Source organism: Heliconius melpomene, chromosome 10 (genome assembly GCF_056956725.1).
Source record: "Heliconius melpomene rosina isolate 202511_hmr_F chromosome 10, ASM5695672v1, whole genome shotgun sequence".
Taxonomy (NCBI): Eukaryota; Metazoa; Arthropoda; class Insecta; order Lepidoptera; family Nymphalidae; genus Heliconius; species Heliconius melpomene.
The window spans coordinates 13,506,470-13,524,114 of NC_140398.1; the positions used below are offsets into that span (position 1 = coordinate 13,506,470).

Below are 17,645 nucleotides of genomic sequence, written 5' to 3' on the forward strand. Positions count from 1 at the left end.
AAAGCCATACATAACAGTTAATGAATGGTTTTCATAAATTTATAGTTTTTCAATATTTTTAAAATAAAATGTAGAAGTAAATATCTAAGCATATAACTTACATCTATTACAATAATAAATAATATATCCTATCAAAAAATCTATTCTAGCAATACATTTATAAACATTTTTTTATTTAATCAAAAGATTGGTTTCTTTATTCTCTCACATGGGTATAATTAATTATCATTTAATGACAGAATCGAGAATTGTTGCTTGCGTTTCGATTTTCGTCCAATTTCAACTTACGAGTAGGTACGTGTATTCTCGTAACATATAAACGATTTCCAATAATTACACCGGCGTGATAAATGTGTTGTCTGATTCAGGCATAAAGCTCTGGTATATACAAGGTTTTCTTTTTTTTTCTAGCCGTATCTCGTAGGTAGGCAAAGGGGACCTGGGAGCTTAAAGCATTGAGTGTCGAGTCGGAACTTAACGCCGCGCTATGCCTCGTTACCATAGCGAAGAAATTTAAATATTATTTATAAATATTTTTATTTCTTCGCTCTTCTTCAAAGCGAACACAATGTGGGAGAAAGTGGGGAACGAATTGTCTTAGCACTAGTGAAGCTAAAAAAAAGCCCATATTCAAAATAAACGAAGACAATCTAATACTATATTTCTTTCCACAGTTAATAACGGAAATCAACGTGCAACTAGCGCTATTCCGAGATCTATTGATCCACATCGGCCAGCCCCACGACAGCCCCGAACTGCGGGAGCGCGTACGCCGTCTGCGCCGCACATGCGTCGAAGCTACCAAGCAGACCAGCCAACTAGTACTCCCTACTTGTAAGAAGTAAGTTTGTGTTTATTTTCAAATATTCAGCTTTTGAAGGTAATTCAAAATAAGTCCAGTATTTAAGATGAGAAACTTCAGCACAACAAATGTGAAGTTTCAATCAGTCATTAAAATACTATGTTATGTACATTTTTCCTAGAGGGTGAGTTCAGAGAGACCCAGAGGGAACCTCGTGCTGAGATACCGTTCCCCATTTTCCACCGATTTTTTCGAGGTATTAAATGTTGAGTGGCGAGACTCAACGCCGGGCTTTTGCTTTGTTGCCAGAGTGAAAAAATGAAAATATTAATAAATAATGATTCTTTCCCTCCAGTGGATATCGAACCTATGCCCTTGGACCACGAAGGCCTCTTAATTAATTTCCTTACCATAATTATATAATGGTTTCATTTTTAAATTGCAGCGCGGTGTTTTTTTTAATTTTAAAAATATATAAGAGTTTACCTTAAATACATATATCGATTATAAAGACTTACTTTGCTAGTACTTTTACTGTAAGTAATACTTATAAAAATAAGGCATTATAAAATGTAAACTTAATTTTACAACACTCAAGTTGAACTGCAACTTTATTGTGCTTATATTATACTCAACTCTACTAACATAATATTTTAGTACTTTCCTTCCTGAGCATTCTGAATATAACATACACATCTTCTATGTTATAGCAATGAAAAAAAAACTACGTAACGTCATTAGGTGATATAATTATTTGATTACTTAATACATACGAGTTTAGATAACAAATATATTTTGTTATTACTTTTTGTTCATTTTATTATTGCTTTTAATAACATTTCTGACAATAAAATTACATTGTTTACAAATTATAAGATCGCCTCTGTAAGGATAATTATAATATTTAAAATAATATTGTATATTTAAAATAATATAATATTGTAAATTATTTTGAGGCCAGTCGTGGCGCAGGGGCACAAAGTGTGACTATCAAACCGACTGGGTTCAACATTTATTTAAATTTATATTTCCATTTCTTCGCTCTGGTGTCGAGGCACCTGGCTGGTTCTGCCACTCAACACGCAATGCCTCCAGAATTCGGCAAAAAATGGGGAACGGAGTGTCTTAACACTAGATTCCCTCTGCCTACCCTGCTGTGTGCGGGATACAGCGTGAAGCTGATTTATTTTTATTAATATCTGACAATAAAACAGAGGATAATGCGTTTTTAAATACTTAGTTCCGCTGTGTTTAACGAACTGTTCCGCTGAAGAAAACGGGTCGCACTGCCGCTTTGCACTTTTCTAATTACACTAAGAAAACACTTAATATCTTAATTAAGTGGAATTAGAACCAACTGACATTGGATTCTATCAGAAATGTCTCAACTACACCACTTTATTATAAAATAAAAAGTTCTGAGCCCATAAATCCTCGTTCTCTCGTGCATAAAGTATAGTATGGCAAACCTTTCAAACTTAACTAATAACACATTTTAGGTCGGATAAATAATATAGAAACTTTGCTCTGTTAACCAACCTCGTTCAACTAAAACTGGCAAATATGTATATTATATGTACTCGTATACCAACTATAACCAAACAATAGCGACAGGAGTCACGCAACTAAATATTTTAAGGCACTTTATGAACATTAGAGTTGCCATTAACAAATATGGATACGTTTTACATAAGAATCAATTGTTATTTTCACGGTGTATACCACATGTAGTTGGGTAGACATTGAGAGCCTAGTGTTAAGACACTCTGCTGCTCACTTTCCGCCGAATTCTGGAGACATTGCGTGTTGAGTGGCGGAATTCTACACCGCGCCACACCAGAGCGAAAAAATTAAAATATTTCCTTTCCTCGAGTGGGAATCGAACTCACAACCTGTCTCTACAGTCACATGCTTGAGCCCTCGCGCCACGACTGGCCTCAATTGTCAAACAGAAAATTATTTTGCAAAGCTTTAGGTGCCTACTTAAGTAGCCAATTATTTGCATATCTAAAGATGAATAGGTAGCCCTTACCTTAAGTCGAAAGAGAATCGATTACGTCCTTAAAAGTTTTCACCATTCCACCGCATCCTTTGAATAGCATAAACAAAACTAATAAATGAATGTATTGTGTGGCTTCCAAAGTCCCAACCCCTAAAACAATTTATCTGGTGGCTGAGTCGGTCCTTTCACTATCTTTTGAGAATCATTTATAAGGAATAAAAAGGCGTTGGAGTAAAATATAAATTATTAAGCGAAGTATTATTAAATTTTGATTGCTCACGCAACTTAAAAGCTATGCCTCTGTAAGTATAGGGTGTGAAGTAATTTGATTTTTATGCTCTAAAAATGTTTGTTATATCGAGGCTGAGAAGCCTATATACATAGTATATGTACTATGTTATATTTCATAATGACGACGCCAAGATTTACCGCCAAAGTCTATGACAATGGTATCGCATCACTTCATATTATAAATTAGAATCTTCTGGCGTGTTGAGCTTGTTCTGGATACATATACATATGTATATACAAAATTCTAGAATATGTTGGAAGTTTTAATCGTTTTAACAAAAAAATTAAATACTCAGAAACTATTTTATTTTTCAGCTTCACGCTACATATAGCAGGGTAGGGTATGGTTGTGTGAAGATGGGTACACCATCCCCCACTTTAAGCCGAATTTTCAAGCCATTTCGTGTTGACTCACAGTACTTAACGCCACGCTTTTGCCTTGGTGAACCAGGCGAACAAATGAAAATATTAATAAGTAATAATTTATTTTCTTGACTAGGAAACCAACCTATAACCATCGCGTTACAGTAACGCTTTTGTGCTCCAGCGTAGGCATTGTATACAATCGGCGTTTACCATTATGTTTGTGACTTATTTCGATAATTTCCTATTGTAAAGTACAAAACAGAGATGCTACAGAGAGGCTTTGTTTAAATAGAAAAGGCACAAATGAAGGTGGGAATTAAAAGGAACCTCTGTAATCAGAGAGCAAGCTAACACAGAACACCAGTCAGCTTGATTGATTAATATCCATTCCCACTAAACACCCAAATGTGAAGTTCTAATATATTGCTATATGTATGTGTAATTATATACTATAGGGAATGAATAATTATATACTATATATAATATTAGTTTAATAAATAGACTTTAATAATAGTTTTTGTAACACAAAAAGGAAATTAAGATCAATTAGATTGCATAAGCATGTAATTAAATAGATGAATGTACAGCACGCTACATGCCGTAAATGCATGGGGATATTTATGAAGCTTTGGGTTTATACGAAGCAAATATTAATATGGTAAAATAAAACGTATTACCTTTTTGAGTTACAATAAAGTAAAAGAGTAAAACCAGGATAGATGCCTCACCTTCTGAAAAAGTCTCCTAGTTTCAAAAATATACATTTTATTTTAATTATTTCTTTGAATGTAGCTACTTCAATTCTTTATGTCAATTTATTAATTGTAAGTCAATTAGAAATTTTGTAGATTTTAACTTTTCGTAGAACCCTTGTTTTTGGGATAGAAATCTTCCTATATGGAAGGCTACTCAGCCTTGTATTGTATTAAATTGTAAAATACTAAGAAGGATAGATGCCTGGAGTGTGAGATAGATGCCTTTTATATTGTATAAACGAAAAATTTGACCAAATGACTTCGCGAAGTAACTGACATCGAATTATTAAAATTTCTTCGCATTTCTTTAAATTTTTGGATTGTTATCATGCTATAAAAAGAAAATACACCAGTCTCGGATATTAACGAAACATTCCTTACAAAAAATAAAATTATATGAACTTTTAGGTAAAGTTACTTAGTAATATTTAAAAATATTATTTCCTTTCTTTTCACGGTCTGGCGTACTCTAAAAGTTTGAGCTTACAGTTGAAACGAGAAAAATTAATAAAGCATATTTGAACTCGCCCAACTACTAGTGGAATACTCTAAAATTTACGCTCCAGATAATTACTGCTTAATTCCGTCTACTTTTTGGCGAAAAATTGTGGATATATTAATTACGTTTTACCCACTCATGGAAAGTGCCTCGTTATGACATAACAACAGAAGGCTTTAAAAATTAGGCGACGGAAATACGTTACCTGCGGAATAATTCAATTATTTTTTATTGCGTAAAACTAAGAATAACATTTGGTTAAAGTTGAATTTATGAATGCTTGGCATGTTTAAAAGTGTATATTATAGATTACGGTTAAATATATGTAGGTACATATTTTCGTTTTTACAGGCCATTCGTGGCGCAGTGGCACAGTGTGATTGTAAATATTTCCATTAGGTTCCCTAATTAATTAGTAAATTAGTTCCCGTATACCAAGCTCGCTATATGCGCTATACAGCGCAAAACTTAAGCTTTAAGTAAAAAAAACTTAAGATCTCTTAGATCAAAGCTTTTTTTTTTATTTAACGTTACGCACATACCATCATGTTATTCATAATCATAGATAGTACGTACTACCTATAAATTCATCCACAGTGCTGTATTAAACAAACCAGGCCAAACCAATTAACCTGGGCTAAAGTGGTTAATCCTGACTCTCGGGTTCAATCGGAAGAAGAAATACATGGAAAAAGTAGTTATAAACTTGCGATAAACATTTACGAATGTCATTTTTTTCTAAATATACCACTTAACTTAATACTTAACAAAATATTTATTTTTTTTAAGAAAAAAAATATTTTTAAGAAGAAACAATATGATTATTTCTTAAAATAATAGGATTATTTGTTAAATCCTAAACTATTTCATTACAATAAATGGAAATTACAATAATGTGAAAAATAGAAATTATATTTAAATTAGTGTCATACTTATAACAATTGTTTTGCAAGACAATTATAAAGTCCAGATGATATTCGTTATATAAACTTCAACCTTGGTAAGAAGAATAGTATTTCAATAGTTTTTTTATAAACAAAAGCACCTTGTTTCACAGAATGACTAATTTAACGACTGATTAATCAATTTAAAGTGGTAAGGTATCCGTTGTTATATAGTATAACACTTAAAAAATATAAAATTAAATCTGAGCAATCTTGGCTAGTCATAAAATTTCAAAATTATTCTAGCGTGTGACAATTTAAGTATTTAATTCGTATACCTTTCAATTTTTTTAGGTTCACGCAGTATCCCACACACAGGCACTAGTAGGCAAATGGAACTTAGACACCAGAGTGAAGAATGAAAAACATTAAATATTTCATTACCCCGAATTGAATTGAATGGAACCGTTCGAAGGAATCGAATCCACAACCTATCGCGTTAACAATCACTCGCTTGTACTCCTGCGCCACGACTGGCCTCTCAATTGTTTACTATAATATTATAACATTTATCAAAATTCATATTGAATAATTGAAATTTATCTGCACAGGTCATCAAGTGAAGGTTGCGCAGATCAGCCGCAGTTAGTTCTGCTGTATTTCATGTCACAACTGCTTCTTCGGGAACTCGCCAAGTGCCACCGCCTGGTGCAACTTGTACCGATGGACATGACTTCTTACTATGGTAATATAAGTTACGTTTACACATATATTCTAAAAAAACACTCATAATTAGAGTAAAATAGAATATATTACGGACTTAATATCGGAAAGTGTTTTTAAATATACGTTAAATATTCTTCACAGTGAAATAAATATTAATAAGGTAAAAGTTGTGATTTAAAAAAAAATGTAAAAATTGTAATTTTAAGTATTACTTATAAAAATAGGTATAAAAATATTGATTTATTGATTGAATCATATATTTTTTTAATAGAAAACCGTGCTGGACCATCAAACTTTGGTAATGTCATCAGTCAAATATTGCTGTGCAAACAAATAACGCCGGACTTCAACCAAGAGGAGCTGTGCAGCATCGCCAAAGACACACAAGAGATAACGAGGATCGTCAGCGACATTCAGGAGTACTTGCCACAGCATGAAAATCTTAATCATTTAGGTAAGCATAGATATCATCGACAGATGTTACTTAAGAAAATAATTTATAAATACTTGTATATTAACAGAAAAAACAATCAATTTTATGAAATTAAAGGACATAAGCTTACATATAAATTTTTCTTGACTTTCATCTCGCTTTTAGTTAACCTAATGGATTATGTGACAACGATAGCTTTAAAGTTTTGGTTTTCCGAGAAAGATAATTCTCACCTGACTCAGTGTCATTTAAAAATTTTATACTTTTATACTCTGCCTACCCTGCAGTGTGCGGGATACAGCGTGAAGCTGATAATCCACATCATACAATATATTTGACGACTTCGCCGTTCACAGACATTGCAATAAACTGCATGTTGAGGTTGGCCCTCTAATTAATATAAAATCGAAATCATCTGCTCTCTTTCTCTCACTTCTAATTAATAAATCATCAATACAAAGTAAATACAGACCTATCGTGAAAATCTATATGTAAAGCCCTTAATTAGTAAGGCCGTCGAGACACAAGGTCACAAGCGTGTGACTGCAACGCGAAGATTGTGAGTTCGATCCCCATTCGAAGGAATGAATTATTATTTATTAACATTTTAATTTATTTGCTCTGGTACCAAGGTAAAAACGCGGCGGTGAGTTCCGCCACTCAACACGAAATGCCTCAAAAATTTGGGAAAAGGTCGGGAACATAGTGTCTTTACACTAGGTTTCTTCTGCCTACCCTGGTCCTATATGGGTGAATTTAGAAAAAAAATATGCCTGAAATATAATAATAATGTTGAATACCTTATACTGTAAATGTTAAATCTTTTGTCCAATATGGTTATACAAAGTGCGTTATTAAGTTTCGCCAATAAATGAATGAAACGAGGTTTTCATATGGTCCATAAAAAGAAAACGGTGATGGTAAAACGAAAATTACATTTTAATATTTCTTTGATAACTTTTTTAAGTGTAATATTTATTCACGGACTGTAATACTTAGAACATACTTATTTGAGTATTTTTAACTGACTTCAAAATAAGGAGGAATTCGTCGATTTTTTTAGTTAATAAATTAAAGCATTCTTTTATTTGTAATAATCCCTTACTGATTCAGATTCCAAACCGACTTCTAAATATTTTCAGATTTATCTTTTGATATTTTTTTTTTTCATCTTCATACTGTATCCCGCATTTAGCGGGACTCAGCCTACGCTGAGGGAACCTAGTATTACCACTTTCCGCCGAATTCTGGAGGCATTGCATGTTAAGTGGCAGAACTTATGTGTTATCACCGACAAGCGGAGTAACGATATTATTAAATATCTAATTTCCATAGGAATCAAAACCTGCCGCTTTTACTGTCACACGCTTGTGCCCACAACGGGCCCGCTCGCCCGCTCTTTTCTATAAAAGTCTTAACGACGAAAATATAAAAATAAACGCTTGTTACGAAGTGAACGAAAACTTAATACAATATTATTCTTCGTACTATAAAATAATGGAAACAAATAGGATTTAAAAGTACATTTGTTATAGAAACCAACGTTGCACTTAAAGGCGACGACGTGAACGGCCTATGGAGGAACAAGCGGCGAGGATCCCTCTACAAAGGCATGGGCGTGCTTTGTTGTATGTCACGCCCGAACTACCTCTGAGGGTGACAGGTCTCGCCCACGCGGCGACCCTCAATCACGGACAAATTTTGAATGAAAACTGTATTGCCCGGATATTATAGGACGAGTTCTGAAATGGAATGCCTTTTCGTTTGTATTATGTGATGTTTACTACTGATGGATGGCCATTTATACATAAATAAATCATTTTTATTACATTTTCTTTCATATTCATAAATATCTGTGTTTAAAATTAGTTATAATTACATTCATTTTGAAGAAAGTAAAATAAGTTTCGATAGCTAATATAGAATAACAGGCATCTTGCGGAACTCCTCCTATCATAACTTGGATTTAATCCAAAACACCAGTGAAACAATAAAATTTAAAGTGTTCATAAACTATAAGTGAACACATCTATGATATTATATGTAGGTTTAAAGCGAATGAATGGTAATAGATGTGTAGAAATGAAAGGGTCCATTAGATTGCTAAACAAATAAAGATGCAACATGAAGTGTTAATTACGTACCATTAACCGCGAAGTGTATTGTGACGAATCAATTAAATATATCATATTATAGTTTAAGGTTAGGTTATTAAGACGCACGATATGCTTGAGATATTGTGAATAGCCTGGAGTGGGATCAATTGCGTTTAAGTAGTTTAATATATAAATATTTGTTTTCTTTGCACGCTATTTATATTCGTATTACATATTTTAATTATTTAGTCAAAATTAGAATCTAAATTATGTTTTATTTTTTAGTTTTTCCACATATGCAGTCCCTGCTCATATTAAATTCTCGTAGCGTAGTTTTAAGTAGTCTGATAATAGATACTTATCTAAGCCGTTTAAAACGACTACAGCATACAATAGACACAGTCTTTAAGTGGGCATTGTACTTTTCCTATTAAAAAAGTATAATCATTGGTTTTTAAATAGCTAAATAGTTTATTTACATTCGTACTATAACTTTTGAATATCTTACTTACTTGTTTAAGAATTAAATTAATTTTATGTATAATAATACATAATTAGTACTTAGTTATAAAGGTAGGAAGGCTATGTCCAATTATCTCGTCTTCCAACGCATCCGAGGATGAGTTAAGATCTCATTAAATGTAAGATGTAAACGACGCTCGTCCTATTATTATAATTAAAAGTCTTATTTTCTGATATATATTGAAAATCATTTATGTTAACATAACAATATTTATACATGTTATTGTATAATTTAAATTATTTTTTTAAGTATAATCATTAAAATTCTAATGGAGATGTAAGAAATAGACTCGCAAGATATTAATACTTATCAAAATAATATTCAGTCTCCTTAATAATATGCATTAGGTACTTCTATCTCCAGTTATTTTTAACGATCCAATAAAATTTTACGCAATATAACCCTCTTTAAATCGTTATATAGACGCTTTTCAGGAGATATTGAAAGTTCTATTGGGAGGATATTGAAGAATTTTAGTGCTTAGCCATATCTTCTAACTTAATAAAATAGTCACCGATGCGTAAAAGTATATACAGTACGAACAAGAATAAACATTCAGGTTCTTTAAAACATTTCAAGTATATCAACAACTCCCACAGATATAATTCAAAATTTCTTTTTTTTTTAATTATTCCAAGATTATATAAGAATATATATTGGTTTTATATAAGTTTTAATGTTTTTTTTTTAAATTTCACTTCTATCGTTACTATAAGATATGGCCTATTCAAAATTCTTACATAGTTCAACTTACATATTCTAGTCAATTATTCTTTAAGTCCTGGAGTAACATTTATAATTATAAGAATTAATTGTGTATTATTTAATAACTATAATAATAGATTACTAAAATAGTGACAATTATTATCTATGAAATAGCTTTCAATTAGATTGATTGTATATTCATATTATATTTGTAAAATATCGATAATAATATTTCGTCTATACTAATATTTTTATATGAACTTCAAAATGTCTATAGTAATTACCTATTATTTACTTTTATATCAAAATAATAAAAACTCTTGATACATTATTTTTTTTAAATATCAGTGTAAGAAATAGAATCATATAAAAAAAATAAAATCATATATTTAATGTTCATATCATAATAAATAAATATTAAGAAGATAAAGTCGTCAGCAATTGATATTTTGGATATACGGATAGATCTAGTCCCATTCGAGAGAAATCAATGGCTGAAGCGATAGCTGAGTCCAGAGCAAATTCAATTCATAAAACAAACAGCCATGCTGCGAATGGGTTGCCATATATCAAAAATATTTAGAATTTTTAGCATACACAATTTATATATAACACCAAACATTTGATATTGCACCATTTCACCTAGTCTGATGTATATTTAATTTATATTTGTAGTAATTGTATAAATTCTAGTCAATATTTAATAATCTAATAAAAATTCAATTTAAATACATATATTATATATAGATACCTAATTGTAATACAGGAGTAAACTATTTATATTGATGCACTTATTAAAGTGATGACTGTGATATACTCTAAAATAAATTATAGAAAAAAATGCATTAGTAAATCATTTGAATCGTAAAACCGTTTTATTTACTAACCTATTTTAGATTACCTGCAATTGTTTACGGCTTTTGTGCCCGCCTTGTTTTACCTGTGTAATATGGAGTAAGGAACATTTGTCTTAACCAGATGTTCAGCCTGGTTCTTGTACATCAATCATGTACTTGACAGAACTGACGTAAGCCGTAAAACTTTTTTTTTTCAATATTATTAAATAATTTTATATATAAATTTTTATTCATAATTAAAACTGTAAGAAGTTTTGTCTTTGTTACTAATAAATTTAATTGATAAAAAAATATAACTCTTTAAGAATATTTAATAAAGACTTAGGTAAGCACAATTTTTTTACAATTCATTAATATTATTCGCTTGGTTAAAAAACAATAAAGTAGAGTCAATTCGATTTTATATTATAATACTAAAGTCTATTAAATTGCTAGTATAAAACTCATATAAATCATAACAGCTATTCTTACTACATACTTTGAAATTTTATAGGTCAATCAAAATGAAATAAAAACAATTTGTTAATTTTCAAACGAATATTCCTTATTAATTTGAGTAAATAAATTATAAGAGAAAATATTGAATTCCATTTATTTATATAACCTTCTTCCAAAGGTCATCACTCCCGTTCGTAAATATCACCTCGATGGCGTATGTATGGGATTGCTGTGCGACCTCCGCCACCGTAATCAGCCCTTGCTCTCTTTGGCTTATATTCACGCTCTATTGAATCCTTTAACGCGTATTCTATAACATCACATAGAATCAAGTCCATTAACGACTGAGCCACAGGTGCTTTGTTGATTTCTATATATGCTTATTACAATATATGGTTTTATTAAATATTTGTATTATTATAATTTAATATTTCCATTCTTCCCTCTGGTAACAAGGCCAAATGCGGCATAAAGTTCCACCACTCAAGTAAGCCTCCGGAATTTGGCGCAAAATAGGGAATGAATGTATTTTAATTAGAATGGAAAGTCTTGACACTGGATTCCGAGGTTCCCTCTGCTTACCCTGCAATATGAGGTATATAGCGTGAAGCTTAAAAATATATCACTCAAAACTCACTAACTAATTAATCATAGTTCTACAAGTAGGACACTTATTTTTTTAGTCAAATGAAGTAAAACATGTAACTATATATGAAAATAAATAATCGAGTTAAAGAAGGCCGCTTAAAATGAACGCAAAATTCTTTCAATGCATTTCTTTGTTGAAAATGCAATTTTATAAAGAACAAAGCCGTTAACGAGCTTTTTAAGCTACATGAGAATACAGCGTAATAAAATTATGAAAGAATTTTATTGCTTACTTACTTTCTTTTGACTCTTTAATTCGCCGTCTATTATCTTTTACTGCGAATCCCTTGTAATATCGTATATTTTTGCTAGGATCCAATATTTTAGATTTTTTATATGAACCATAGTTTGAGAACAAGGAGGAAATCCTGTAAATTAAAACTATTTACTGCATGTTGCTGACAAAAAAAATTAACCCTATAATATTTCCTATATAATATGTACATCACTGTCACCATCGCGACAAAATTATAATTTTTTTAATAGCAAATGGAATTTCACTTACACTTTAGCTATGTCTTTTGCAGATGATTTTGGCAAATCCACCTTTGGATTCAAGATTACGTAGAGTTTAGAGTAGGCACTGTCCCCAGGTGGACTATGATTATGAAATTTTGGTGATTTTTTCTTTTTAGAACTATCAACCACTCTTACTTTATTCTGATATAAATTATTATATTGCTTTATTAGCGACTTAAGTGAAGGATTTAAATTTTCATGATAATTATACAGTACATCTTTACCGTATGCATCTAGAGAGTCATATTTTTTTAAAGATGAAGTTCTATCATCATTATTAAATTCAATATTTTGAATGAGACGTGCTAAATCGTCATTGTCATCTCTTAAAGGTGGTGGTGCACGAATTACGTCTCTTTGTTGTACATTCTTAGAGTTGTCAACAGAGTCCATAATATCATTCAAATCTATATTTTTAATTTGTAAACCATGGGCACTGTGTAAAATTTCCACGCCTGAAAATCAATCATATTAGAATTTTTAAAAAATGTTAATTAATATTATTTTTGTCTTTTAAATATTCAATTATAATTTTTTCAACTTACTAATAAGTAACAACCCAAACAAACCCATTATATTAGTTTAAAAAAAACATAACGGTATAAACTAATTTGGCATTATCAAACGAATACTGAGTTTTCACGCTAATTTTCAATTCATTTTCTCTTATCGAATATTAATCACGTTTAGTGCTTGAGTTAAATGTATTTAACAATATTTTTACTAACCAATAAAGCAAGTGATAATGATCCGTTTTGAAATTCAAAATTTTACATACATCTCACGGAAAGAATCTATATCGTACGTAAACGTATAAATTATATATAATATATATATATATATAATAAATTTATATATAATATATATATAATTCATATATATGAGTTAACAACATTTTTCTTTCAAAATGTTTACATTCGTTACCGACACATTAATTAAAAAGGTAAGGTCTTATGTTGATTTTAATATGTTTTAATATAGAATATGTGTCAAAATTACATTTTTAAAATAAATTAATTAATAGATAGCTCAAAATATTACAAATGTTATATTTCTTATATTTTTACATTTCATAATACATATATTATATATAAAGTATACAAAAGTAAAGTTAAAAATAATCTTGGAATTAGAACAAGATGCGCGATAATCTTTTTTAAATGACAAATGAGTAAATAGGTCGCTTATATCGATAAGGCCGCTTGTTGTGCATTTTATTAAGTGATGTTTTTTAATCTTTTACTTCTCTTTATTTTGTGGTGTACAATAAAGTATTATTATTAGGCACGATATGAAAGTGCCAATATTTTTTTTCTAAAAAAGTTAAAATAATAATAGAATATTTTATCATTTTCGACTTATATTCATAGGAAATAGTGCTATTAACTACTAGCTTATGCTCCAAGATAAAGATGCAAGGCATGCAATTCGAAATAGAAAACAATATAAAAATATACAAAACTGCTGGCTCCAAGTTTAACGCGCGAATTGCTCTAAATTGTGTCAGTTGTGCACTTTAAAATCTAAAGGTGTTTGTCGTTGAAATACAAATGTATGCGATAGAATGTAAAATATATTTTGTTGGCACCGCATTATAAGGAAATAGTTTGAGACATTCTTTCTATTCACCTTAAACCTATTTTTCCAAAGGAGTCTGCATTGCAGGCTTTTAGAGGTAGATAAAATTGGGAGAACAATTTACATTAAATTCTATTGTTATTATTATAAAATATAGAAGAAATATATATATATTCTTTTATTTTTCTTTGTCCGACTCATACTAGACCGTTTTTTTTTGTATAAAAATATTTTCCAGTATTTTCTCTTTATAATACGATCTACGACAGAAGAAAACATAAAAGAGATAAATCCGAAGTATTAAATGATGTGAGGCCGTGGTGGCCCAGGGGCACAGGTGTGATTTAAGTATGCAAGATATTCACCGCTTACTTCACACCTCAGCTCCGCATCTCACTTCAGATAACGTAAGAAACAAAGATGTTTCGAATATAATAAAGCCAGTAAAAATAATGTGTTAATGGTTACTTAATACTAGCGTTCCGCTCGCGGCATCGCCTGTAAAATCACGAAAGCATTCACGTTAAGCTTATTTTTATATTATAGGCAAAAAAAAAATTAAATGTATTTTTTTAATAAAAAATAGTCTGTCCTTTCTAATACCTTTAAAAATATTTGTTCAAAGTTTCATGATTATCATTTGATTCGATTTGGCGCCAACGCATAAAAATTGTTTTTTATAATATTTTTTTTTTATAATATATTAATTCTAAATTTTATTATTAAAACCAATGGTGCAAACACCCAAGTCTTAAAGAATTAACAATTCTTTACAAAGGGAATTCAATTAGCTTGGTTTTATCGTCCGTCTGTTCTCACTTTGAAGTGCTGAATTTTTAATTTAAGCGTCCCTTTTGCATACATAGTATCTGTGCAAAAATACAGAGTACGAAATAATGGCTGAATGGGAAGGATTAGAATGGCTTTACATTTAAAATAATATCATTTTTATTATTATATTAGGGCCCTTGCTATGCTCAGGTAGATTAAATTACGCGATCAATGAAAATTGTACAAACTTCAACCTTTTCTTCGGTATATTACAGTATAAATTTGTTGAAGATTGAAGAAAATTTTGGAAATATCTTTTCTGTATCTTGTAGATGTTTATAAAATTAATATTATTATAATATTGTAAATAAAGTATAGAAGAGTTTCGAAAAATATAATAAAACTATAATTTATAAGGACGAATAATTATAACTAAGTAATACAAAAAGAATAAGTATATTTTTTACAAAAATTTAGTGGTTCTTTATTTTATTGCACACTTTATGTGATACAGCTTCTTTATACGTTCGATTTCACGTATTAACAGAACTTGATCCTTCTAACGCCTTTATCTCTGGACACAGGCTATGTGAGCTTCCATCAGATTGGTGCATTGCGGCCAGAGTGTAATCTTTGCTATTTCAGCTAAATGTCAAACCGCATTCTATTTGATTCAAAATCTATACGCACAGTTAAAGGTTACCAAAATTAGGTATGGTTTATATCAAAAAGGCCTTATTTAATACTGATTAAATATGGATTTTTTATTTTTATATTTTTAAATATTTTTGTTTTGATAAATTAATAATGTGTTAACCTATTTAAAATTTATACAAGATGAATATGATGGTGAAGAAGAGAAAAAACAATAATTGTGAAAATAAAATATTATTTAAAAAATCTTTTTAACAGCAAGTTTTCTAGAATTTGTTATTGTATTATATTTTATAAATTAAGCCCTTTTATTTGATACCCATGTTGGATAGTGCAAAAATTTGCAATCGGCCATTTTGATGCGACGACCATTTTAGATTAGCGATTAGAATTTTAGATTAGATTAGCAGAAAAAATAGCGACAGTCATGAGATAGGAACGAGAAATAAAGATAAGATTGTTACACCAAGTTTTCGCCTCCAAAAAGTTAATAAATCTTTTATGGGGCTGAGTATACGTGTATATAATAAAATTCCGCAGTGTATTCTTAGTTTGTCACTTCCAAAATTCAAAATATCTGTGAAAAAAATTCTAACAAGTAAAGCGTATTACACTGTTCAAGAATATTTAGAGGATAAATATGTATGGAATTAATGTGTATTGAATGTCAGGCAGGACAGCTGCCAGCTAATGTAATAGTGAAATATACCATTGACTTTGAAAAGAGCTACTGTTGAGTTTCTTGCCGGCTCTTCTCAGCAGAACTGCCTTCCGAACCGGTGGTAGCTTTTTGTTAACATGTACATTCGACGATTCAAAAGTGCTTTTATAGTTTATTTGAATAAAGAATATTTTGAATTTGAATTTTGATTAACTACAATATTGATTATATGTAATTTCATTGTCGTCTGAACTGAAATCCTTTTCCAAATTTTTGTTGTAAATAGAAGGTTTAATTTTACTTAATTAATCGACACTGGAAAGTGGGTCAAACTGAGCTTGCAAGTTTTCACTTCTACTAACACATACTAACCCAGCAAGAAAATAAAACATTTTAGTTACCGTATATTATTAGGATTTGCTATAGTTATTGTTAAGGTTGTTATATTATGCAAGTAACCTACAGTGGAACAATTTCTTTAAAAAAATATTACAGATATACCTAATAGCAGGCCATAATCTATATATATAAAAGGACTTGTCCTCACTGACTGAGGTAAGACGCACGCACAGCCGTAACCGCTGTGCGTAGAAACGTGGAACTTGGACAGATGTTTACTTTCGTAATCTGGACATCCACTAAGAAGGGATTTTGAAAAATTTTAACCCTAAAGGGGTGAAATAGGGGTTGAAAGTTTGTATGGAAAAAAAAATTAATCGGCACAGATTTTTATGAAATTAGAAATTTGGATTTTTAAAAGTATTTAATTGAACACGTGTTTCATCGTTTTCTAGAATTCACCCCCTAAGAGTGCAAATATGGGGTTGGGGTTTCTAAATCGGCGCCAATTTTTATATAATTTGAAATTCTGACTTTTTACAGTATTTAATTGAAGACATGTTTCATAATTTTCTAGAATTCACCCCCTAAGGATGCAAGTAAAGGGTTGAAAGTTTGTATGGAAAAATCTTTAAATCGCCACCGATTTTTATAAAATTCCAAATTTAGACTTAAAATATTTCATTGAACACATGTTTCGTAGTTTATTAGAATTCACCCGTAAATAAGTAAGCGAAGCTGCGCGCGTCCGCTAGTAAAAGATAAGCAGATATTATGGCTATGACAATTAAGCTTGGATTAAAACTTTAAATTAACTTTTATTTTCTTAATTAACTTTATATTGTTTGCATCTTTATGACACGAATGTCGAACAAAAGGGTTTACTGGTAGAAATATAAAACACATCGATCTATATTGAATGCAGATTTCCTAGAAGTTGAAGATAATTTCCTTATCCTGAAGGAACACTATATATAGTAATATAGATAATATAATATTATAATAGTATCCATTAAAGGCTTTAAATGTAAATATATAAGTATTAATAAAATATTTAAGCATTATGCTTTCGATATAGTAATTAATCTTAATTAGAAT

General features: G+C 30.3%; 1 protein-coding gene across 3 annotated transcripts in view; it reads left to right on the forward strand.

Annotated features, from left to right (window-relative positions):
* dcma (syntaxin-like domain-containing protein decima) overlaps positions 1 to 10,952 on the forward strand; it is a 49,927-nt gene extending 38,975 nt beyond the window's left edge. For all 3 annotated transcript variants that reach the window (XM_085191543.1, XM_085191544.1, XM_085191545.1), the window contains 4 exons: positions 675 to 841; positions 6,211 to 6,344; positions 6,597 to 6,779; positions 8,294 to 10,952. In XM_085191543.1, the coding sequence (XP_085047669.1) occupies positions 675 to 841; positions 6,211 to 6,344; positions 6,597 to 6,779; positions 8,294 to 8,412 (603 nt within the window). In that variant the 3' untranslated portion in view covers positions 8,413 to 10,952. The remainder of the gene's footprint in view (positions 1 to 674; positions 842 to 6,210; positions 6,345 to 6,596; positions 6,780 to 8,293) is intronic.
* Positions 10,953 to 17,645: the final 6,693 nt, after the last annotated feature.